The sequence below is a fragment of the Nyctereutes procyonoides genome, unplaced genomic scaffold, assembly GCF_905146905.1.
Source record: "Nyctereutes procyonoides isolate TBG_1078 unplaced genomic scaffold, NYPRO_anot_genome, whole genome shotgun sequence".
Lineage (NCBI taxonomy): Eukaryota > Metazoa > Chordata > Mammalia > Carnivora > Canidae > Nyctereutes > Nyctereutes procyonoides.
The window spans coordinates 18,249,292-18,274,505 of record NW_026575136.1 but is presented as its reverse complement, the minus strand read 5'-3'; the positions used below and the strand labels follow the sequence as shown (position 1 = coordinate 18,274,505).

At 34.2% G+C, this 25,214-nt stretch overlaps 1 protein-coding gene across 1 annotated transcript in view; it reads right to left on the bottom strand.

The window, feature by feature from the left end:
• LOC129495456 (netrin receptor DCC-like) overlaps window positions 1-25,214 on the bottom strand; it is a 735,527-nt gene that overhangs the window by 143,354 nt on the left and 566,959 nt on the right. The window contains exon 16 of the mRNA XM_055302992.1: window positions 13,881-14,075. Within this exon, the coding sequence (XP_055158967.1) occupies window positions 13,881-14,075 (195 nt within the window). The remainder of the gene's footprint in view (window positions 1-13,880; window positions 14,076-25,214) is intronic.

The window sequence follows — 25,214 nt, the reverse complement described above, 5'->3', positions numbered from 1 at the left end:
AATATTCCCTTGACTACAAAGTGAGAATCATTCATCTTACGCATCTAATGCCAAAGTGACGAATCCTCTTGCATGTCATTGCCTGCTACTCTAATGCTTTCTTTTGCCAATAACATTGCTTTTTGTGTTGAATTCTTTCTTAACTTTTCATTATTAATATTATTTTTTAATATTGGTCATGCTGCTTTAGAAAGTAGATGGGACCTGATTCAGAAGTTAAGAAAAAAAAAATAGAAGGAGGAAAATAGAATTATATTTTCTATTGCTTTCTTAGGTCTGCTGTAACAATTTATATAACCTTGGTGGCTTAAGTTTAGAGATCTATTCTCTTACAGTTCTGAAGGCTAGACGTCCAGAACACATTTATAGAAGGTGCCTATCTAAAGGGCCACATGCTCTGGAGGCTTGAAGGGAAAATCCTTCCTTGCCTTCCAACTTCTAGCTGCCAGCATTCCTCCTGGCTACATTGTCCCAATCTCTGCTTCACATGATCTGTCTTCACATGATCTCTTCTCTTGGTGCCTCTCCCCTGTGTTCTCTTATAAAGACATGTCCTTGAACTAAGGCCCTCCTAATACTCTGGGAGAATCCTATCCAGAAATCCTTAACTTAATTACATCTTCAAAAAGTCCCTTTCCTAAGAAGGTTGAAAAAGCCCTGTTTCTAATTTACAGGTTCTGGGGATTAGGCGGTGGACATATTTTGGTGGGATCCCTATCAAATCATTGCCTTCATAAAGAGGCACACCTAAGAATAATCAATAACTTCTAAAATGTCATTTCTCTGCTAATTGTTGAAAAAGCTATGTTGACATTCACTTAAATGCTTCTAGAAAAAAGGATTCCTTGGCTCATAACATTATGACTTCTCAGAAATACTCTAGGCTACCAGCATAAATTTTTAATCCCTCCTAATGAAAATGTGGTTTATATAAGATATTTAAGGGGGGGAGAGCTTTGTTGTAGTTCTGCTTTACTTAGTGTTTACATAAATTAACATACAATAGAGCATACAACCCAACTTGCTCTGCTTTATTTTAATGATTTATAACACAATCGGTTATTTCTGAAATATATGGCCATTTTTTTCTTATTCTAAAGAGATAGTAAAATGCTTAGTTTAGGGGACAACCATTCTTACTGAGTGAGTAGAATTTAAGATAACATATATTTTCAAGTATGATTAAGATGTTTTTCTGGAATTTGGGCTGTTTATAACCAATGGCCCTCCAGAGTGACCATGTTTATTAAATAAAATATGAAAGTAGTTTACATATGGATATTTATCTGATTACTTGACTGATTAATGTGCTTCAGGGTAGATATTGCTAGAAAAAATATTCTATTCTATTACTGTCCTTAATTTGTTGATTTATCTGTGCTAGTCTCATGATTAGTATATGTCTTGCCCTCTATGTTTGTCCAATGGAATACTGATCATTAAAACACATGTACTCACACCCAAACATGCAGAATATGTTGAAAAATATAAACATTTTTAAATGCAGTATCTAATGAAAGGATTTGCCGGTTTTAAAATAAGGATTTCTTTAAATTATTAACTGTATAAATCGTAATTATCTAAATCTCAACTATTTGTCCCATATCCTGCTCTCCCCCTACAGCCACCCTCAAAACAATTAAATGCTCAGGCACAGTCTTAGGAAAGATAACAAGATTTATATCATCATTAGCCACTTGGATATAGAGAGGAAGCCAGGATATAATGTCAAGGTGACAGGATAAGTCAGGTGTCACTCAACCGTGTGTTGAGTGAGAACTCTCCGAAGTAAGGGTGGCAGAAATTAGACTCCAGATGTCTTTATAAGCATGTCAAGTGCTCCACCCTAGAATTCTAGATATTTAACTGAGCATTTAAATAGAACTACCAGTGTGTATGGTACAACTGCCCAGCTTAGCTAAAATTAATTCACTAGACCTACATATCATTTGCTTTCCCTTGACTTTATAGCCTTGTACATATCACATTATATCTTCTTCCATGAGAGTGAATCCTATCCATCCTTTAAATCAAAATTCTCAAGCCAATATTTCTACCAAAACTCTTCTAACAACCTCATATCTTAAGTAAGCTTCTGACCTACCAATGCAATGACTGTTCCTGTAGAAACTTTTGACCTCATTTATTCTTTTAAAGAAATTCTGTTCTGCTTATCCTATAAGACTTTGGGAGCCTAGTATATTTCAGAGAATATGCCTTACTGTTCCTAGCAACCTTCACTCAATTAATAATTATATGCAATAATGACAAATGATAAACTATTTGGTTTTTTAACATACTATCCACCACAAAAGAGATGTATTTTTTTCTAGTTAAATAACTGTCTGCACTATGAAAAATTCATCCATTTAGGGTTTTGATTAATGTGAACTAAATACTAAATGGTCGAGATGCCTGGGTGGCTCAGTGGATGAGCGTCTGCCTTTGGCCCAGGGCATGATCCTGGAGTCCTGGTATCGAGTCCCACATCGGGCTCCCTGCATGGAGCCTGCTTCTCCTCTCTCTGCCTGTGTCTCTGCCTTTCTCTCTTTGTCTCTCATAAGTAAATAAATAAAATCTTTAAAAAATTACTGAATGGTCAATATTTGAAAATGAAATTATAATTTAGATAATATGCATTATGTTATATTGAATTCATCTATATAAAATAAAAGCATTGAAACTTATCAAGGTGAATTTCAAAGAGATTATGAAATGCCAAGAAAATAAGAAGATATATTGTTCTGTAGACTCATTAGAGTCATATTCCATTCATGGATTTAGAATATAGATATTGGGTAAACAATATTGACAGGGAGAAATAATACACAACAAAGATAAAAGACATAGGTAATCAAATCTGTGATAAACAACAGGCATTCACATGTTCTTATAGAAACTTTATCTTAGACCCCATTCATTGAAACTGTAAGAATAACATTGTAAAAAAAAAAAAAAAAGAATAACATTGTATTATAAAATTACTAATATTAATTTGAAAATGAGGAGAAATTCCCTGTATAAATAACAAAATCATAAAATAATAACAACCACCAGTTGAGCTGACTTCCTACTGAAATAGCTTATACAGTATACAATATATGAATTTTAATGATGTATTCTGATCCTCCAGTCTTAAACACAGTTGGAGTTATGTTCACTATTGTTTCACTGTATATAAATGCTTTGAATAAGATAATTGGGGATATAGAAGGGGTAAATCTACCCCCTCCCTTTTTATTTTCTTTACCATTAAATGACTTTTCAATGATTTTTTTTTTGTAATTGGGCTTTTTTTGGTCAAAAATTGTTTTCCACAATTCTTATACTCTGCTTCAAGAAATACAAAACAGAATTTTGTTAACTAACACCTATAACGTACTTCATTTCAAAATAATAAAATGTTCTCTACATGGTGCTTACTCATTTTTTATTCATGTATGTAAACTATTCTTGAAGCTGCTATAGTGCATTGATTTTTCTGATTTAAAATGTTTGCATGTCATAAACTCCAAAATTCTATACTCCATGCATGAGGGGATTTTTTTGATGGGGGGGGTGGTGATACTGAGGTTAACATCATAATTTACATTGTATTCACTGAACCTAGAATGCACTCTGGGAGTTATAAAGGTTCATTTCTCCACAGGCTTAGAGTCCCATTTCTAAGAGCACTAAAGTTAAATTTATTCTCCAAAAATACAGTACGACGGTTAGGATTCATTCTTGATTAGATTAGTGACAGAAATCAGGAAACAGATACGATGCAGTTTGGCATATTTGGCATTCTTAACAAGCTAAAAGTTTTGGCACTCTGAAATTATAAAACAATGTTTAATTATTTATTTATTTATTTAAAAAGATTTTATTATTTATTCACAAGAGACACAGAGACAGAGACAGGCAGAGACAGAGGCAGAGGGAGAAGCAGGACCCATGCAGGGAGCCTGACATGGGACTCGATCCTGGGTCTCCAGGATCACACCCTGGGCGGAAGGCCGTGCTAAACCGCTGAGCCACCCAGGCTGCCCTGTTTAATTATTTATTAAAGGACTTCCACTTCTGATCAAAATAGGTCAATAAAAACTGAATTTACCTTCCTACCTGGATCAATGCAAAACAAAACAAAACAAAAACAAAATAAACAGAGACAAAAATATGTGAAACAACAGTTTTCAGATATTTGGCATCAGGTAGATCAGGTCAGTGATCTCTGGGAAAAGAGAAACAAAGTAAGTTCATTGATTTCCCTAGCTTATTGCCTTGAGAAAGTTTCTAAGCTTCTGAAGAGAAGGGAAAAGCCTAGAAGGAGCCCAGTGGTCTCCCTGAATTAAGGACATGGAGCCAGAAGTCTGAGATAGCCAAAGCGATTGGAATTTGTAAGGATGAGAAGAGAGAAATACATGGAAGAGGCATTTTTCAGGTCTAGGGAGTGTCTCTCTTGAATCTTCATCAGAGTACTTATCAGTGCATGCTTATGAGAAAGTTTCCCAGGGGTGGAGAAAAAAAAAAAAAACACCCAACAGAAGAAAAGAAAAAAATCTTTGATGCTCACTCAGGACCAGGAAAAAGTGGATCTCCAGAAGTCAGATAGACAAACATACATGGACCTCATGGGATTTGGGTACAGTACTCAGAAGATATTAGCTCAGAATCAGAGCAAATTAGACTGATGCTATTAGATGGTACTAGTACTTTGGTACCATGTAATAACTTAAAAGCCAGCTTCAAAAGGATTCAAGTTTTTCCAAGTGACTACATCCTAGAACAAAACTCAATATTTTTAAAAACACAAAAGTCTCCAGTATCCCAAAAGATAAGTACAATTTGTAAGAAGAACATAAAAATAACCAAATATGCAGGTAGCAAGAAAATAAATTTCATAATGAAGAAAAAATTAATCAGTAGTAACAGACCCAAAAATGACAGAGAAAAGAATCTTTAGATGAGACTACTTAAAGAGTTACTGAAAGTATATTCCATATGTTCAAGAAGGTAGAAGAAATACTGAGCAGGTTAGTATGGAATATACAGAAAAGACCCCAACCAACATCTGGAGATGAACACTACCATATGTAACATGAAAAAATACACTACAGAGGAATAAGATCAGATAAGCCACATCAGGAGAAAAAAAATAATGGCTTTAAGGACATAGTTATAGGAACTATCCCAAGTGAAACAGAAGAAGAAGAAAGACTGGAAAAAAATAAACAAAATCAGTGAGCTGTGGTAATTAGAGTCTCTGACTGGAGGAGTAAGTGTGGGAAAAAGAAAACTATTTGAAGAAATAATGACCAAAATTTTTCCCAAATTTGACAAAACCAATCATACCATAGATCCAAGAATCTCAGCAAACACCAAGCAGAAGAAACATTAAGAAAACTATGCAGAGACATAAGAATAAAATTGTGTAAAATTAGTGGCAAAGAAAAAAAAAAAACCTTCAAAGTAGTAGAGAAAACAGACACATTGTGTACAGAGGTATAAAGATAAAAATGATTGCAGTGGTCTTGGTAAAAGCAAGGCAGTATAGGAGATGGTGAAGGAATATCATTATTAAACATATAGAAAAAAATTGTTAACTTAGAATTCCAAATCCAATGAAAATGTATTTTAAAAACAGAGACAAAATGAAATCTTTCCAGATGTACAAAGATTTAAAAAGATTATCACCAGCACAGTTCCATTACTAGAAATATTAAGGAAGTCCTTCAGGAACAAAGAAAAATAATACCAGCAGAACATAAGGATTAACATAAGGGAATAAACAACACTAAAATGGTAACTGTGTAGTTAAGATATAAAATACATCTTTTAAACTATTTTTAAACTTAAAGTATATTTTATTGTTTAAAGAAAAAATAAAAATGTATTGTGAACTGATATGATATTTTTGTAAGGTCAATGGTAATAAATTAAAGATACACAACATAAATTCTAAAGCAATCACTAAGGAGGCAAAAGAGTTATGGCTAACGAGCCCACAAAGGATGTAGTATAAATTATTAAAAATATTCAATTAATTTCAAAGAAAGGCAGAAAGAAAAAAGGCACAAAGTTCAGATGGGTCAATTGAGCAACAAAGGAAACAAAGCAGCAGAATGATAGAATAAACCAAACCATATCAATATTCTTATTAAATATAAATGGCCCAAACACCTCAACTAAAAGTCAGAGATTGTCATATTAGATAAAAATGAAATATTTGACTCTATGCAGCCTACAAAAAACCCATTTTAAATTTAAAGACACAAATAGTTTGAAAGTAAAATAATGGAAGAATATATATCATGCCAACACACACAAATTTTAGGCTGGAGTTGTTATATGAACATCAGACACAAGGTCGATTTCAGATCAAAGGACATTACTACTGATAAAGAGAAATAGTCCGTAAATGATGAAGTTGTTACCCATCAAGAGAACAAAATAATCATCAAAGTTTTGCAACTAATAACAGAGCTTCAAATTACATGGGGGCAGATACTGATAGAAGAAGATAAATAGGGGATCTCTGAGTGGCTAAGCGGTTTAGTGCCTGCCTTCAGCCCAGGGTGTGATCCTGGAATCCTGGGATCGAGTCCCACATTGGGATCCCTGCCTGGAGCCTGCTTCTCCCTCTGCCTGTGTCTCTGCCTCTCTCTCTCTCTCTCTCTCTCTCTGTCTCATGAATAAATAAATAAAATCTTAATAAAGCAAAATGTCTAGATACCTGCTTTTCTCTCTTTTCCCTCCCTCTCAGCTCTGACCCTAACTCACAGGATAACAATTAATGGACCTCCATGGCTAAGCTCTGGGACTCATACCTGAAGTATGACTTGTTTCAGAAATTTTAGGAATATGTCCTTAGATTGTATTATTCTCTTATTGAATTAAAGGGATTTAATTTCACCAGAACATCTCGTTTTTACATATAGGAAGCAAAACTTCCTTGTAGTAACATGTTCTAGTGCAAGCCCTGATCAGCTGGGATTGGGTCCTACCCTCCTCTGTCCATACTAAAGAGTCATAAATAACTTTGTTATTTATGAAAATATTTATCTGACTGTGTTAATGTAACATTTAACTTTTTTCATTAAAGAATTAGCTTTGATTTTTCTGATTTTAGCTTTCTTGCTGTCTTCCTTCATTTATAAAATTGGGATGATGTCTGACACTGACATATTGGAGAAGATGAAGAAATAGTTTAATATTTGTAAAGTACTTGGAGGAAATGCACTAAGTAGTTGTCTATAAATAGTAAATGACGTGGAAAATCAAGGAAAAGTCTAAATTGTTCTGACCCAAATAAAACATTTTCTAGAAAAATACAGAAGATGGAGAAAAAATAAATGTTAAGGATTTATTTATTTATTTATTTATTTATTTGAGAGAGAGAGAGAAAAAACACAGGGAGGAGAGGGGCAGAGGACGAGGGAGAGAGAGTCCCAAGCAGAATCCACATTGAACACAGAGCCCAACACTGGACTTGATCTCACTACCCTGAGATGACCACCTGAGCTGAAACCAAGAGTCAGATGCCTAACCAACTGCAACCCTCAGGCACCCTTGATGGAGAAAAAGGTTTCGATTGAATGTTTGAATTTAATGTTGCTAAAATAAATGACCCACATAGTCCTTTCTTTTACCAATTTTATTTTACGAATAACCGCTCAGGCTGTAAACTCAAGGTAAAATATGAAAGAGTTATTAAAAAAGGAGAACAAAGGGGAGATTGGAGATTTTTAATTATATATATATGTGTATATATATATATATATATATATATATATATATATATTCATTCCAATGAGAACTTTCCTGCTCTAGTTAAATAATAGTATTCATATTTTGTAATAGATTCTTCCAAATATCCTTAGAAAATTCACTGGGTCTAAAACAATGCATCTGCTATGGGCCTGAAGGAGTAGAAGAGAGAAAAGAGTTACAAATAGAAAGATATGTATTATTAATGAATCACCCTAAGTCTGCCCTTAAAGATTGCTAGAAAATGCCTAGAAGACACTAACCTCAGGAAAAAAAAAATCATAAAAGATAAAATCTATTCTTCCTGATATATTCTAAGTAATGATCTCATGAAATGACCTTTTCTCTTCCTCTCACTCCTCTCTGAGCAAGCAGTGCTCATGCTGAATGAATCTAACTCTCCCACTCAGGATTTTTTAATCAGCTTTCTAGTATGGCTGAAAACAGGAGTTTACATTTTTTGTCTTTCACACTGAATTGAATGTCACTGTGTTGTTTTGATATGTGATTCATATTAGTTTCAGTAAAGAAATACATTTTATATAATGTTGTGCAATTGGTGAATTATTGGGGTTTAAAGCCCTGGAATCCTTAACTATTTTTTAAGTTGTATTTTATATAGTCTACTGTTAGGTAGCGAGGACAAACCAAAACAATATAAACTTCAGTTTATAAAAACACACAACTCAAAGGTCATGGAACTGAATTATTTATATTTGCTAAATCACTGATGTACCAAATGATAATAGAACAATGCCTTATTTGTGTGTGCCTAATGTTTCTAACTCTTTAAAAATTTTCAAATGGTATTAGTTTTGTTATCTAAATGGAATCTCATATAATTATAAGGTAAAATACTATCCTGTCTCACCAATAAGAAAACTGAGGCTTCAATAGTCCCACAATGTGGGAATGTAAAGCCTACTGTGCAGATGACCAATAATCCATTGTTAAAGACAGAACTCAAACCTACATTTGATACCATTAGATTCTAAACAAATTTAGTCACAAATGAAATACTCCCTTCCTTCCTTCCTTCCTTCCTTCCTTCCTTCCTTCCTTCCTTCCTTTCTTCTTCTTCTTTCTTCTTCTTCTTCTTCTTCTTCTTCTTCTTCTTCTTCTTCTTCTTCTTCTCTTCTTCTTCTTCTTCTTCTTCTTCTTCTTCTTCTTCTTCTTCTTCCTTTCTCTCTTTCTTTCTCTCTTTCTTTCTTTCTCTCTCTCTTTCTTTCTCTCTTTCTTTCTTTCTTTCTTTCTTTCTTTCTTTCTTTCTTTCTGTCTTTCTTTCTTTCTTTTTCTTTCTCTTTATTTCCTTTCTTTTTCTTTCTCTTTCTTTCTTTCTAACAGTAAAGTAAAATATTTCCTATCACTCTTATAAAAATGATTTTTTATATTATTTAGAAACAATAAATCTACCTTAAAAAGCTAAGTATTTTTAAATAAGGCAAAATTGATATTTTTGCAGCAATCACAACCAATTTTTGATATCGACATCTCTTACAAAGACCAACCTAAGGTTCCACCTTAAGACATTAGAAATGGAGAGCAGGTATGACTATAATAAGTACAAGAAAGAAAATAGTAGATATGAAAAAAAAATAAAATAGAGACAGAGAACAAATTAGTAATGGTAAAGCCTCAAAGATCAACAAAATTGGTAAACCCCTACCTAGGCTATTCACAAAAAAGAGAGAGGACATAGATGATCAATATCAGTAATGAAACAGCAGTTATCACCACAGATAATAAGAGACTATTATGAATGAACATTTCTATGTTACAAAATATGACAAAATGAACTAGACAAATGCCATGAAAATTGTAACTTACTAAAATCAATACAAGAAAAATACAGAATATAAAAAGATGTATTTGTGTTAAAGAAGTTAAATTAATTATCAAAAGACTTCCTAAAAAGGAAATCTCAGGTCCAGATAACCATCTGAATGAATTAATGAATTCTATCAAACATTACAGGAATAAAAAATATAAGTTTTACACACACTTTTTCAGTGACAGAACAACCAACTGTTCATCAAATTTTAGAAAGCCAGTCTAACTTTAATAAAAAAGTTTAATAATTCCATAAAAAGAAAATTGTAGACAAAATATACTTCATGAATATAGTAGACAAATATACCTAATGAATATAGGAACAAAAAATCCTTAAATAAATATCAACAAATCAAATCCAACAATACAAGAAAAGGATAATCCACCATGACAACATAGGATCTATATGAGAAACTGAAGATTAGCTGTCTTTCAAAAATCAATATAATTCACCATTTTAAGAAATACTAATGAAGGAGGAAAAAGAGAAAATTATTTCACAAAAAATCAACAAATTCATTACAAAAACTCCCAGAAAGCTAGAAAACGTAGAAAAGTTCCTCAATCTGATAAGAGACACCTGTGAAGAACCTGTAGCTATCATCCTATTTCATGCCTCCCCTAAGATCAGGAACAAGGCCAAAAATGCCTGCCTCCACTGCTTCTATTCAACATTGTACTAGAGATCTTACCCAAGAGAAGGCAAGAGAAAGAAATAAAAGGAAGGAGATCAGAAAACAACTATAAAACTGCTCTTATTTCCATACAATATGCTTGTTTACATGGAAATTCTCAGAGCATTCTACTAGTATAACAAATAAGTGGATCTAACGGGTCTAGGATACAAGTTTTATTGGTTTTATTGTTTAAAAACCATTTTATTCTACACTAGCAGCAAACAGTTGAAAAAAAACTTGAACAATCCCATTTAAAATAGTCCATACATACACGCACACACACATATAAATAGGGACTAAATTTAACACACACGTATATATGCTATATACATGGACTAAATCTAACAAAGAATTCAAGACTTCCTATATTGAATATTATAAAATATTACTATAAGAAATTAAAGAAGAAATTTGTATAACAGAGTTTATTGTGTGTCAATTATACCACAATCAAGCTCTTTTAAAAACTCAACAAATTACACACTTTAAGTATGTATAGTTTATACACATGCAAATACCTTCATGTAGGTAGAAGTAGGTAAAGTGTAGAAGTAGGTAAACTGATAGATTGATAGATTGAGCAATAGGTTGGTAGATAAATTGTGAGTTTTTAAAAGAAGAACTTGGTTTCAAATTAATTTTGCCAACATTGCCAGAATTCAGATCTTGTGGATTCATATCATGTGTATACATCAAAGCTGGCATGTAGGGCTCTTAAACTAGAAGGAGTATGATGTCAAAAGAGTATAAACATCTAACAGTACAAACACTGGTTAATGAATCTCTATATCTGTACTAGGTAAGATTTTTTTTTTTATGATTGTATTTATTTGAGAGAGAGAGAGAGAGAGGGAAAGAGAAAGAGAGCGAGCACGTAAGCCGGGAGGAGAGTCAGTCAGAGGCTGAGGGAGAAGCAGACCCTCCACTGAGCAGGAGCCCGATGTGGGCCTCAATCCCAGGACCCCAAGATCATGACCTGAGCTGATGGCAGATGCTTAACTGACTGAGCCACCCAGGTGCCCTGGTAAGCTTTTGTTTTAAATCAGACAATGTTAGATATTATTAAAAATGATCTTGTCATTTTAGTCCTGAAGCAGGTCACAGTGCCTGGCGTCTAAATACTCAGTTATTATGCCCGATAAACAAAATGCACTTTAAAGTTCTGGTCTGTCATCAAAGAGAGCGAGTTTATTGGTGAATTATAAACCAAATAATTTTTTTATAATCTAAAAACAACCATGACACTTGAAGTCATAGCTTATGCTATGCTTTACCAGATTATAACTTTCCTTAATTCATTTTTAATTGTATAACTATTATACAGTCCTTAAAATATATATTCCATTATTAAGCCAAAGTTTATGTTAGATATATCTTAAGTTCTAACTTTTAAAAAGATAAAGGATTCACTCAAGCTCACATTCAAACTTTGCGAAGAAACTACCAATTGTTTTATTTATTCTAGTAAATATTTAAGTAAGCATACCAGTTTCATGGTATCTTTTTGAAATGTATTTAAAATATAAGTTTTAAAGCTTTAGATTAGTTTTAGCTTTAAATTGTCTAGATAATTTTATATATTTTTACATGTATATATAAAACTCTTCCTATTTAATATATTTTAAGGTATGTTTAACATACACTTTAGGTAAATAGTAAATCACATGTTGAAAAAATACCAGTTTCTCTGTATAGCTATGCAGATACTTGGACAATAACAACAAAACACTATTTTATTTCATATTTTATGGTAAGACACGGGACTATGTTAGAAGAGTATCAGCTGGGAGAACTGAAATACATCTCTACATACACATGTGTGTGTATATAAATGCATATGTGTAAATCTCTTTCCAGATAAATTTGAAATGTAAGAAACACATGATTATCTGTCATTGAAATAGGTTCATATCCATTTTATCCATAACAGTTTTCTCAGCTTGAGCACCTGGGTGGCTCAGCAGTTGAGCATCTGCCTTGGCTCAGTGTGTGATCCCAGGATCCGGGATGGAGTTCCACATTGGGCTCCTGTAGGGAGCCTGCTTCTCCCTCTGCCTGTGTCTCTGCCTCTCTTTGTGTGTCTCTCATGAATAAATAAATAAAATCTTTAAAAAAATTTCTTAGCTCTTTAAAATACATCTTACAAAGGGAAATCTCCTGTTTTCTTGTTAAGCGTTTGCAGACATTTGCCAGTGTTAATCTTCCAAAAGCCTCAACTTTGCTAGCTTTGGAGGCTCCTGGAAAGTCGACGTGTAGTAAAGAACATCACTACCAAAAGGTAATACCCAATGTGGTTTTTGCTCATGACTTCATTCTGAGTTTGCACCATACTCTCATTGCAGGGGAGCCCGGGCACGGCCATGGGGATCTCTCTCCGCTGGGTGGCATCAAGATGGACTGTCAGAGATGATGTCCACTGAATAATGGATCGATGACACTCCCTTGACATAGGTTTGATGGCTATAAAATATGTTATACGATTGCCTTAACATTCAAACGGGGGACTAACCGAGAGAATGTTATTTCTAAATGCCAAGCTAACCAGAATAGTGGAGATTTTCAGTAAGCATTTCTCTTATTGTCTAAGGCAATTATAGAGAGAATGGGTCAGTGTATTTTTCCTCCTGCATTGGGAAAATCTTTCTTTGCTACTGCGAGAAAAAGGCATTCAAATTCAAATCAAGCTTCTCATCACGAATGTTCTGTTTGTGAAAGATGTTACAAATAAGTAGCATCCCTCCTGCTCCCACCAATCAGATTGTATTCCCAGTGAGGTCAGTGTACTTCTTTGCAAATAATATGGTGTGAAGTCAAAAAATAGAATCAACTTTATAAGAACAATTTAACTTCTTGACACCCTGTATATATTTCTTTGATTTCTCTCTGTTAATGATATAATCTCTTATTATACTATGGAAAATCAGGTATAGAATGGATAAGAACGCTTTTCCTATACAGTAGCCCTCTCTGAATAAACAAGTTTTAAATGAATTCAGAAAAGTCATAATTCAAGTATTGTATTGACTAAAATGAGGCTGAGTATGATAAGAGAACTTCGAATGTATGCAGAGAGCAGTTTGATAACTAAGTGTACAGGCTTGATTGAAAATTCCTTGTTTCACCTTTTGTTTTATGATCATAATGGCATAGCCACAAAACTCTACTTATAAACACTAAGGGAAAAGAAGGCAATGAGACTAGATAATTTAGTGTTAAGGAAAAATTGATGGAATATATTATTAGTGAGAAAAAAATGAAAAAGAAAACGTGTTCTTTCTTTTTATAAGAATTAGTAAGAAGTTTCCACTAACCAGTGGGAAAAAATAAATACAATCCCTTTTTGAATTCTATGACTCGTAAGCAAAAGTACACAGCAGAGTACCCACCATTATGAATGTCTCTAGATAAAATTCCCCAATTCAAAATCCATAGAGGAAAAACATGAGTTGTGCGTGTGTGTGTGTGTGTTTAGAATGATAGAAGATAGAAAAAGAGACTTGTTTTTAAGAATTAATTTGTGTCACAAATTAAAATAAAATTCCAAAGAACAAGTTTCCAAGAAAGAAACTAATTTCAGATAAATCATTTATTTCTCTTAATAGAATAAAAACCATAGCTACTCACCTAACCTCTCAATGGAATAATATCGCTGTTTACTGTCCACACGCACCGTCTCGGCATATGGGCTCCCAACACCATAACCAATAATGTAACCTCGCACCACGATGTTTGGGTTCAAGGGAGGAGTCCAACTCATGATGATGCAGTTGGTCTGGGGCCTCACATGAAGAGAGCTTGGTTGGTCAGGGACTTGAGACTCTAGAATCCAAAAAGAGGCATCATCAGCCTATCTCATACTAGAACATAGAGCACAGCAACATTAAACAAGACTTAACATCATATTCCATACAGCCTCAAATGGTGCATCACTTATTGCCCAAGATCCTCCTGTGTCAGCATGTGATACCTTTTCCATGTTTGATTTGACTTTCACAGAATTTCTTAAGTGCGAGAGAGCACTGAGTTCCTTCCATAGACATGGAGCATCATGCATTTTTATTCTAATAGTTTTTTTCTTTGGGCTGCTTCTCCCCCCATATAAACTCTTCTTAGGTATCATCAATACTGGGTAAAATCGAAGAGGATGTAAGAATAATGGAAAGGGAAATGAAATGTCAAAAATGGTCTTGCCCAAGGATTATTCACTCTGAGTTAACTAAAAACAAAAATAAAGTGGTCCTTTCTTAAAAAATTGTCAATAATTTAGGACCATGATTTGCTGAGCATGATTAGGATGGCACCCACCCCATAACTTAGTGCATCTCTGAAAAGTGCACTCGTTAAAGGAAAGGAGACAGTGGCTGGCATTGCAGCCACACAGACTTGGGAGTGTGCAAATTTGGTTTCATACCAGGATCTGTCATTTACTAGCTGTGCACCCTCATGAAGTTATTTATCTTCTCCGAGATTACCTTATAATTAAATCGGCATTCCAGATATTGATTGCCTTGAAGCCTGAGCTCTGGAAGTAAGAGTTCCAATTTGTACTATATACTCCCATCTCAGAGAAACCTTAAGACCTTATTCATCCTGTTTCAGTTTCCTCACATGTAGAATGAGACTAAGGATAGCAACGGTCTCAAAGGATGCTGAGAAGATTTAATGAGGTAGTGCATAAAAGTGCTCTCATTATGAGTAGCACCAACTAAATGTTAGCTGTTAGGGAGTAAATGCACTTGCTACCCTGCCATAAATTCTCTTTAAAGGAGACTGTGTGTTGAAAATTAATAAATTGGAATTCTGACTTTCACATCATTATTCTTCCCTCTGATCCCACCCTTAAAGAAATGATGCATTTTCTGGATCATTATCATCATTCACTTAATAAATATTTATAGAACATCTACTATGTTTGGAGAGTGGGGCAAGGCACCCATGACGATCAGGATACAGGACAGAATGCATATGGCAGATATAAAACAATCACTCTTGGAGCTTACAGTTTAATGGGAAAGACAAGTAAAAAGCCAGTTTTAATATACTATGATACATATTTTGATAGGATTAAAACAGGTATGTGTACCCTATTTTTGGAAAATCACATAAGTATTATGGGAAGAAATTTTTATTTTATTTTTTAATTTTAAATATTTTATTTATTTATTCATGAGAGACACAGAGAGATGCATAGAGAGGCAGGAGAAGCAGGCCCCATGCAGGGAGCCCGATGTGGGACTCGATCCTGGGACTCCAGGATCACGCCCTGGGCCAAAGGCAGGCGCTAAACCACTGAGCCACCCAGGCTGCCCATATGGGAAGAAATTTAAGAAAGAATGTGTCCACCTAAACTTTAGTAATGCATTCAGTGCTTAGCATAGTCCCTGGCAATACTCAAAAATATTAATAATGTGAACCTTATTCAAACTACTTATTTTCATTATTTCTTAACTGATAATCTCTAAAGGTAACATATGTTAGATTATGCAAAAGAGTTTGATGATTAAAGGTAATATTAAAATATATTTTTTCCTTGATGTAATAGCAAAAGGCGATATGATCTTTATTACCGACGTTAGCCACCTTCAACACGCACACTAATATGGAAGCGTATCTTTCATTAAAGTTTTTAAAGTAGGTCTCATACTAACAGCTTTTCAAAGGATGCTACATTCTAAAGATGCTCTATCAGCAGCATTTTCTAAAGGAGCTTTTTTTTTTCTTCTGAAGATGCCCGTTTGTGAACAGAAAGGGACTAGCTTTTATTTGCTCTAAAGAAGCCTGTGACATAATATGCAAAGGTGTCACAAAAAATCATCTCAAAATGTGGATATAAACCTTAACAACAGAAACACAACGTTTGTGAAGGATTTCCCACTATAAACACTAAGTAAAAGTAATAAAAGAGATGAAAGGAATGGATTAATACTTTTCAACTTTATTGCCACAGAGGCTCTCCAGTGTCCTTGAAATATAATGGGCTCCACAGTGAATTCTGTTTAACGCTTTTGAAGGTTTTGCAATAATTATTGAAAACAATGAGACAATCTGCCTAATCTTATGTTTGGCAAATGAACTGCATGCTATGACTTTTTAAAAACAATATGAAAACCCTAATATTGTTTCCAAAATCTTTTAGAATAAAAGGAAAAAGATATTTAAAATGTTTTCAGAACAATAACTTCTCTGTCTTTCCACAAACCATAGAGTAGCTCCCCCGCAAGTTAGGTTAGTACCCACAGAATTACATCTCTTGGAGATTTATAAAGGAACTAAGGTAATGAGTGCACAAACTGGTTCTTGAAGAAGTTGACTCTTAGTACACAATATTTATCTTTTTTCCCACTACATAGAAGTAGTTTGAATCCTAGATCCAAACTTTAAAACAATTTTAACATTAAAAAAATAAGAGTGTCAATACATAAGAATATATGCTGCCTCCCCATCTAAATATTTCCTGGGCTTTTACCATCCCTTTAGAATCATAGGGCCATAAGAAGGGGTGCCCATAAAGGCAGTAGTAGAGCTAAGCCATTCATAATATATGGCCTCATCATAAAGATAACTGTGTTAGGAGATTGTTCATAATCCGGAATAGCCAGGTTGTACCCACCTACTCACTTCTTACTATAAAAACAGAAATGACAGTTTCCTTTTATGCCATCTGAGTCAGTTTTCTCTAACACAGATGACCTTATGGATTAGGAAAATGGTTACTACTGGAATGAACCATAAAACATCAATTTAGAAAATTTGCCATGGAAGTATGTGACATGAGTCCTCTCTGTTTGAAGGCTGAAGCTGAAATTCACTACTCAGAAGTACATGAAAGATTTTACAAGTACCTCTAGGACAATAATCGAGTATATAAAGCATAGAGAAGTATTAAGGTAATTATTGAAATAATTTGAAACCAAAGAACACATTTTGCCTGAAATATCCAATTTAATGAGCCCCAAATTTCTACTGAAATCTGAATTATCAAAGTAACTATGTCAACTGCCATTCTTGATTACACTGTGGAATTGTGGATTCTCTCTTGGTTTAATTTGTTCTTAAAGTATAGTTATTATTTTTTGAGTGATGATGGCATTTTCCACTAATGAGCAGTGTCCGCATATAGCACATTAGGAAATTTATCATATTTTTTTTAAATTTTTTTTATTTTCGGAAATTTATCATATTAACCCCAATAACATTTCAACAATTACTTTGCATCTCCTATGTGCCAGTCATAATTCTAGGTACTGGGGATACAGTTTTTCTGGGAAGTAAGACCAATAAAATAAGAATAAATGCACAAGGAAATTGGGAGATCTTGCAAGTCTTATGCTGATGGAATAGTAACTGAGTCAAAGAAGATATTCTTGGTGGAATCTAAGGTGAATGATCAGAAAGAGCCAGTCAAGCAAGCAGCATGGTGACAAGCTACACAGGAAGAAGAAATAACTCCTACAAAGGCCCTTCAGCAAGACTCAGCTTGATGTTTGAAGAAACAAAGATCATTGTGCCTGGACTAAGAAGGAAAATGAAGAAGACAAAAAGAAAGGTACCGAGTGGGAATGTAAACTGGTACACGTTATGAAAAACTGAATGGCAGTTTTTTAAAAAATTGAATTACCATAATACCCAACAATTCCACTTCTGGGTATATTTCCCAAAGAGTTGAAAGCAGAGACTCAGAAACTTGTACACCTGTATTCACAGCACAATTATTCACGATAGCCAAAATGCAGGTGAGACTCAGGTGACCATCAACAGATGAATGGGTAAACAAACTGGGGGATATACATACAATGGGATATTTTTCAGCTTTAAAAAGAAGGAAATTTTGACACATGCTATAATGTGGGTGAGCCCTTTGGACATTATGGTAAGTGAAATAAGCCAGTCACAAAAGGACTAAAATTGCATGGTTCCACTTCTGTGAGACTCCTGAGTAGTCATATTCACAGACACAGAAAGTAGGATGGTGATTTCAGAAACTAGGAGGAAGGTAGAGTGGGTAGGTATTGTGTAATGGGTACAGAGTTTCAGTTTTGCAAGAGGACGAGTGTTTTGGAGGAGAGTGGTTTAGATGATGGTCACACAACACTGTGAATGTACTTAAAGACACTGAACTGTACACTTAAAAATAGTTAGGATGGTTACTTTTCTGTTATGTGCCTTTTAAAACAATTCTTAAAAAAATAGAAAACCCTACAAGTGTTTTTGTACTTGTCTAGGTGGCTGTTGTCATTTGGGAGGTAGCATCTGCAGAGCTATAAATTGGACATGAATGGTGTGGAAAAGAAGAAACTCAATGGCAATTTGCAGATCTCTGGCTTGGGCAACTGGTGGATGACCTAACGAGACAAAGAAAAACATGCAAGCTCTTGGGTTATGTGAACTTTGAGGTGCCTATTAGTCACATATGTGGAGATCTCGGGACGTTCATGGGTATATAAGTCTGGGGTTTTAGTGAAAGGCCATGCCTTTCACATGATACACAGATGTGAAAGCCATCATCAAACATTGAAAATAAATGTGTATGAATATAGAGATAGTGTGAGCACGTGTGTAAACAAAGCACAAAGATCGTGTCAAATAAATAACACCACTCCCAACCCCTTAACATCTTTCTATAGAATATTGTAAGGTCAAGTTCTTTACCATGGCCTAAAAGGTCACATGGGATCTATTGCATTCCCCCTTAGCTCTCTATCTTCATCTCCAGACACTTTTCCCTCTGCTCACCTTACCCGAGCCACCTACTATACACTGGACACTTAGCTCTTCCTCAAATATGCCAGGCATGCTCTGGACTCAGGGCATTTGTATTTGTTGCACCCTCTTCCTGGGAAGCTCTCCTTCAGACATATCTTCCTTCAGGTTTCTGTTACTTAATTTCCAATTTCAGCCTTCTATGGCTAACATATTGAAGATTGCAATCTTCCCCTAATCTTTAATGATCACCTGTCTTATTGCTTTTCCCCCTTTGGAATTATTGCCATTAATTGTGCTTTCTATTTAATGTGATTATTTCATTATTCTTTGTCTCATCTTCTTCCATAAATTCCTGTAACTCCCGTAGCTAGAACAGTTCCTGGCACAAAGTGTTCAAAAATATGTGAACAAAGTCTACACTTCCTGCAAGGTTCAATATCACTGTTATTACTACAAGTGTCATTAACTATAAAATTACCAAAATTTTATATAACTCTCTCAAGATGAGAATTTTAAAGCAAAAAAAAAAAAAAAAAAAAGGAAATAACATAGAAATGAAACAAGATGAAAATACAGTTATTCAAGTTGTTTTCTCCTAGTGGCCAGAAAGATTTGTGTCTGCTGGCTCCTGCTAATGAAAGTGATTGCTGCTATGTACCGTCTGCTGTGGACTGCACTGCCAAGCGACGACAGGCAGCTGGTACTTTTGACAAATACTCACACATCCGTTCTTGATTTAGTGCGCTGAATTTTATGGGTCACTTTGTTAGAATTCTGTTCCAGTTCCTAGTAGCCTATATTCCTTTACAGAGAATTACATAAAGCAATTGATATGGTCTACTGGTCATTCTATCTTTCCAGACCGTTTGGATACATACTCAGGTGTTCGTTTCTTTTGGTGGGGCCTGTTCTCATCAATGGACATCATCTTCTTTAAGCCATTTGCATCTCTAAACTTTGAATGTTGTTTACGATTATAGTGACCAATCACTTCTATCTACAAATGACCTCTACCTTGTTCTTGTTTGATTGATTGATTGATTCTTGCTGTACTCCTATGGTCTTCTCAGTATTAAATTTTTGCTATATTTTAAAAATTTATATGCAGCAAATTGATTCAGTGGTATACAAGTCATGTATCCACCACTCCTGTCATGGGACAGAATAGTTCCATACCCCTAAAACTTTCCTCATACCATCTGCCTTGGCAGTCATTGCCTTCTTGAATCCCTCAATATTAATTTGAATAAATGGATTTTTAAATTTCATTCCTCTATGAATATATGCTCTTTTGAGTAATCTTATTTATTTTCAGCATTAATTTAAAAAAACTCATCTAGGTTTCTGCTCTTGTTCCTAATAACAATGGGCAACATTTATGGAGGGCTATTATGCATAAGCAATATACTCAACATTTTAATAAATGTTTGCACATTTCTCACAGTTAGTAGCCCTTAGCTACTCTACAAATTTCATATTTATCTCAATGTTTTAATTTTCCAAGTTAAGATTTGCAATTTTAGCTACATTGTACCTTTTTGTTCAATTTTAATATGTCCTCATTCATTCTTAATTATTTGAGGTCAAATAACCTTACTACTCTATTATTTCACCTATCAATACATTTGTTTGTATAGTATACATTTCACTCTGTCATTGCTCCTGAAATTGAAAATGAGTGTAGGTAGAAACAGAGAGTAAAGCAGTGGTTGTCAGGAGCTGAGATGTTAGGGAAATGGGGAGATGTTGGTCAAAGGGTACAAACCTACAGTTATAAGATAAGTAAATTCTGGGGATCTAACGTACAGCAGGGTAACTATGCTTAACGGTACTGAATTTACTACATTATGTACTTGAAAGATGTCAAGAGAGTAGACATTCAACATTCTTCCCACACATATACCCAGAAAGATAATTATGGGAGGTGACCGATGTGGTAAGTAATTTTATTGTGGTAATAACTACACTGTACATATTGTATACCTTAAACTTCTACAATATTGTATGCCAGTTGTATCTCGATAAAGCTGGAAAAAATTAAAAAGAAAACAGAAAATAAAAAGAATGAAACTAGGATAAAACCAGAAAAAGGAAAGGAAAGGCAAAGCAAGAGAAAGCATGTAGAAATTTCAGGGGAACGGGCAGATAAATTGACAGTGCTCTAAAAAGCAACTTTTGACAGAGTCATCCCTTTAATACCAAAATTCTAATTCTGAAAAGAATATGTCTCTTAAATCTGTGTCAGTTAGATTGTTAGATTTGGGGTGTCTGTGTCCTCTAATTCCTCACACTGACAATCTTACTCCTGGTGACAGTGAAGGTAGGCTAACTGGAATGTAGTTGTCTACCCAGGACTAGAAAACAATATGACATCTTCCTGAAGAGATAATTGATCAAACTCTAGGTCCCACAGCCTCTGTACTTTTAGGTTATGATTCATAATGATGATAACTCAATGGGAAAAAGGACGAAGAATAATGTAAGATATTCCTCAGGGAAGAGACAGCCAATGTCATGCACAAAGTTTAATCTTCACAAAACAATCACGATGGTTCCTTCTCTGGTTCTCTCTTGCCTAGAGAAACTGCAGAGTCCCAACTCCAGATCATCAACAGGGTGAAACTAGTCCTTTTCATTTTAACATCTTACTTGAGGAGAAGTTAATGCATTTCTACATTTAAATAAAAATATACCAGCTAGAGCAAAGGATGATTCTAGCTCTCATTTATCTGTAATTGTTTTTTGACTATAAAAATGGACATCAATAGAGAATCAAACTATATAAATCATATGAGCTTAATATAATACCTGGTTATGAATGCTTATGTATTGACCTATCTATTCAATATTAATTGAAAGTCTACCATGTAAGCCTAAGGGACCATGTAAAGCATCGAGAAATTCAAATCAAATAAAGCATGTTTTTTACTTCCAGCGTGCTGAGAAGAGTGGGATAGATGCTCATGGCATGCCCAAGACAGCCTAGACGAAAGACACATGAATGAAACTCAGATAGGAAACGTTTTCTAGAAATAAAATATCCAGTGAGTTTTGAAGGACAAGTAAGTGTGAAGTCGTGTGAAAGGGAACACTGGCAAAGGAAACACTGTGTGAAACTATGAGATATGATGGAGTTCTTCTGGAGAGATGCATATATATGCAAAGACGTAATGGAATATCAGACTTAAGCTATAGGCAGGTCCTCAACACGAAGAATTTGAATAGAGAATTGACATCATCAGATATGGTTATGAAAAGTCACTCTGGCAGCATGATGGAATCTAGAGAGGAGCAAACTGGTGCCAGAAGACCAGGTAAGATGCTATTTTCAGGTGACAAAGGATGACAGCCTGACATAAAGTAGAATGGTGGGAGTGGATGTGAGGGGATGGGCTCCAAATCTGTTAGGGAAGTAGAAATTACAAGTTTGGGGTATATGGGTAGGGAGCAATAATGGAGGAGTTGAGGACCAGGAACCTGATGACTTGGATGACTGGTGGATATGGGTACCACTCTCCATGTGAAGAACACAGGAGCGATAATGCAATCTCCTATAGTGGGAATGATACCTTGAAAGGTCATCTCAGCTCACAACCTCCAAATGCTCAAAAGGATGAGTGTGTGAGCTCTCCATCTTTATTATACTTGAAAATACCAAAAGAAAAAACAAGCTCTTTAAAACCATCCTTGACTCTTCTACTTCTGATTTATTAAAGAAGTGATAACTTTGCTCTCGTTTGACTTCAGTTCCATCACTGGAATCAGCCTCTGCCAACTAGTTTGATACAGGAGAAGGAAAACTTTATGTTCTACCAGAAGGAATAGTCTCAACACCATTTATTGGATAATCTGCTGGTTGAAATGTCAACCTCATTTTAAAGTTTATTTCTCAAATACAGCAAGAAATATTTCTGTCCTCTGTATTCTCTTACACTGATATGTCTATTGCTATTCCAGACAGTACTGTATTGATTTTAAATCAGGCTTTATTGTAAATGTTAATGTTTATTCTACTTTTCAAATTTTCTCGGAATTCTTTTACATTTATTCTTCCATAAGTTCATTCTGATTGGAAGTGTATTAATCATTAATTTGGGAAGAACTAGCATTTATAATGGTAATCTTTTATATCAAAAATATATTTCTGTTTATTCATGTCTTATTTTATATCCATTAATAAAATGCTATTTTTCACATGTTTATTTAGTTTGTTAAATTTAGTTTTAGATATTATACTTTAGGTTGCCATATAAATGCATTTCTTTCCTTTTTAATGTTTAAACTAATAATTGCCAGTATAAGAAAAAGCTAGTTTGCATGTGCGTGTATGTGTGTGTGTGTGTGTGTGTGTGTATATATATATATATAATCTTATTAAATTTCCTTATTAATTCTAATAGGTTTTTAGTGTAATTTCTTGGAATTTCCAAATATGACATCACAGTTTATAAAAATAACATTTTTTCCTTCTGTAATAAAATGTTATGACTTTTTAAGTGTTTTTTTTGTGTTTATTTCTCATCAAAACCTCTACATTTTGTCAATTAACAGAAATATTAGGAAATATCTCTGGTTTGTTTTGGTCTTAAAGACAATGTATTTAATATTTTATTATGTAGCAGAGTGCTTGCTTTTAGTCTTTACAAAACAATGACATTTCAAAGTTTCCTTATATTCATATATTAACCTGAGTTTTTGAAAAAGTGATAATGACTGCCTAATTTTACAAAATGCCCTCTTGCATGTATTGATACAATTGCATGACAATGCCCCTTTAAATTATTCTCATATATTGTGATCTATCCCTCTGATGCAGACGATAGAGTTTTACAGTCATGAACGAGAAGAAGCTTCATAGGACAAGCAGTATTAGTATTTCATACCACTGAGATCTAATATATGAAAACGAGCAACAATGATAAGCATCGGTTGAGTGCTTAATGTATACTAGATACACTGTTGAGTACTTTCTTGCCATTATCACAATTAAGTCTCACGCAGAGCTGTTGAGATGGATGCTGTTGATATACCCTCTTTATAAGTGAGAAAACTCAGGTCTTAGGGAAGTTAAGGTACTTGTGCGTGATAATATAGTGAATGGAGCAGAATTCATCCTAGTTATTAAGACTTTGGAGCCCAAAACTTTTCCCCCCTACAATACACTTAGAAAAAGTCAGGGAAGTCATAAGGGGATCAAACATTTCATGGGGATATTAAAAAGTCTGCTATGGCTAAGGAAAGGACCTGAATCTCCTTTTGAACATTTAGCCAAGTCTAAATAATTTGTACCAGCCTTTGTATAGTGGAGCCCTGAGATTTTGAACAACCACTTGTCCAAGAACTAAAGCAGATCTTAAATTGCTTTCAAAACACAGTTTGTCTTTACCGACCAACACTCCTTATATGTAAGATGATTTCTACTTGAATGAGAATACGGGGCATGGATTCTTCAATTTCATGATGGATTGGCTGCTATATCAATGGCTCATCTCATTCACAAGTCTTTTTGTCAACTAGTAACCAGAATATCATGGATGGCTCCTATCAAAAGCCCGTGTGAAAGAAATCCATTTTCATGACACGCCACCTACACCTACATTCTTCTGTGCATAGAATCATATACTAACACCATTATATCAACAGAGGACCACATTTGTGAGCTCACTGGAATAAATCCTACTTCTTAACTCAAATTGACTTGAATGTATTTTAATGTCATGTCATTGGCTTTCACCAAGAATTTATGAAATAATAGCCAAAGAAAAAGAATTTCTAAAAAAAAAAAAAGAATTTTTGCATTTGTTGAAAGTAAAAATAAAAAAAAAACACTTTATAAAACTTTCCCTAGTATTTTTAATCTTACATATTAGGTGCTAAAAGTTATATTCTAGATATAATATGATTTCTTTTGGACCAATGAATTATTTGGAAGTATGTTTTTATATTTCTAAATATACTGAATATCTGTCATTGACTATTAGTTTAATTATATTATGATCAATTAACATCTCTAGTATTGTCCAAGAACTTTAATATCCATTTCCTCACAGGCAAGCACTAAATATTCTTTGGATGCTTAGGAAAAAAATATATGACTCTCTAACTGTGTGACTATTTCAATTATGACGGGTAAGTCTGCAGAATTCCTTCATTTTTCATTTTTTTCCAATTCTAAGAGAGATGTGTAAAAATCCATGAATATAACATTGGTCCTTATATATAATTTACAATTTATAAACCTACAGGAACAAGGTA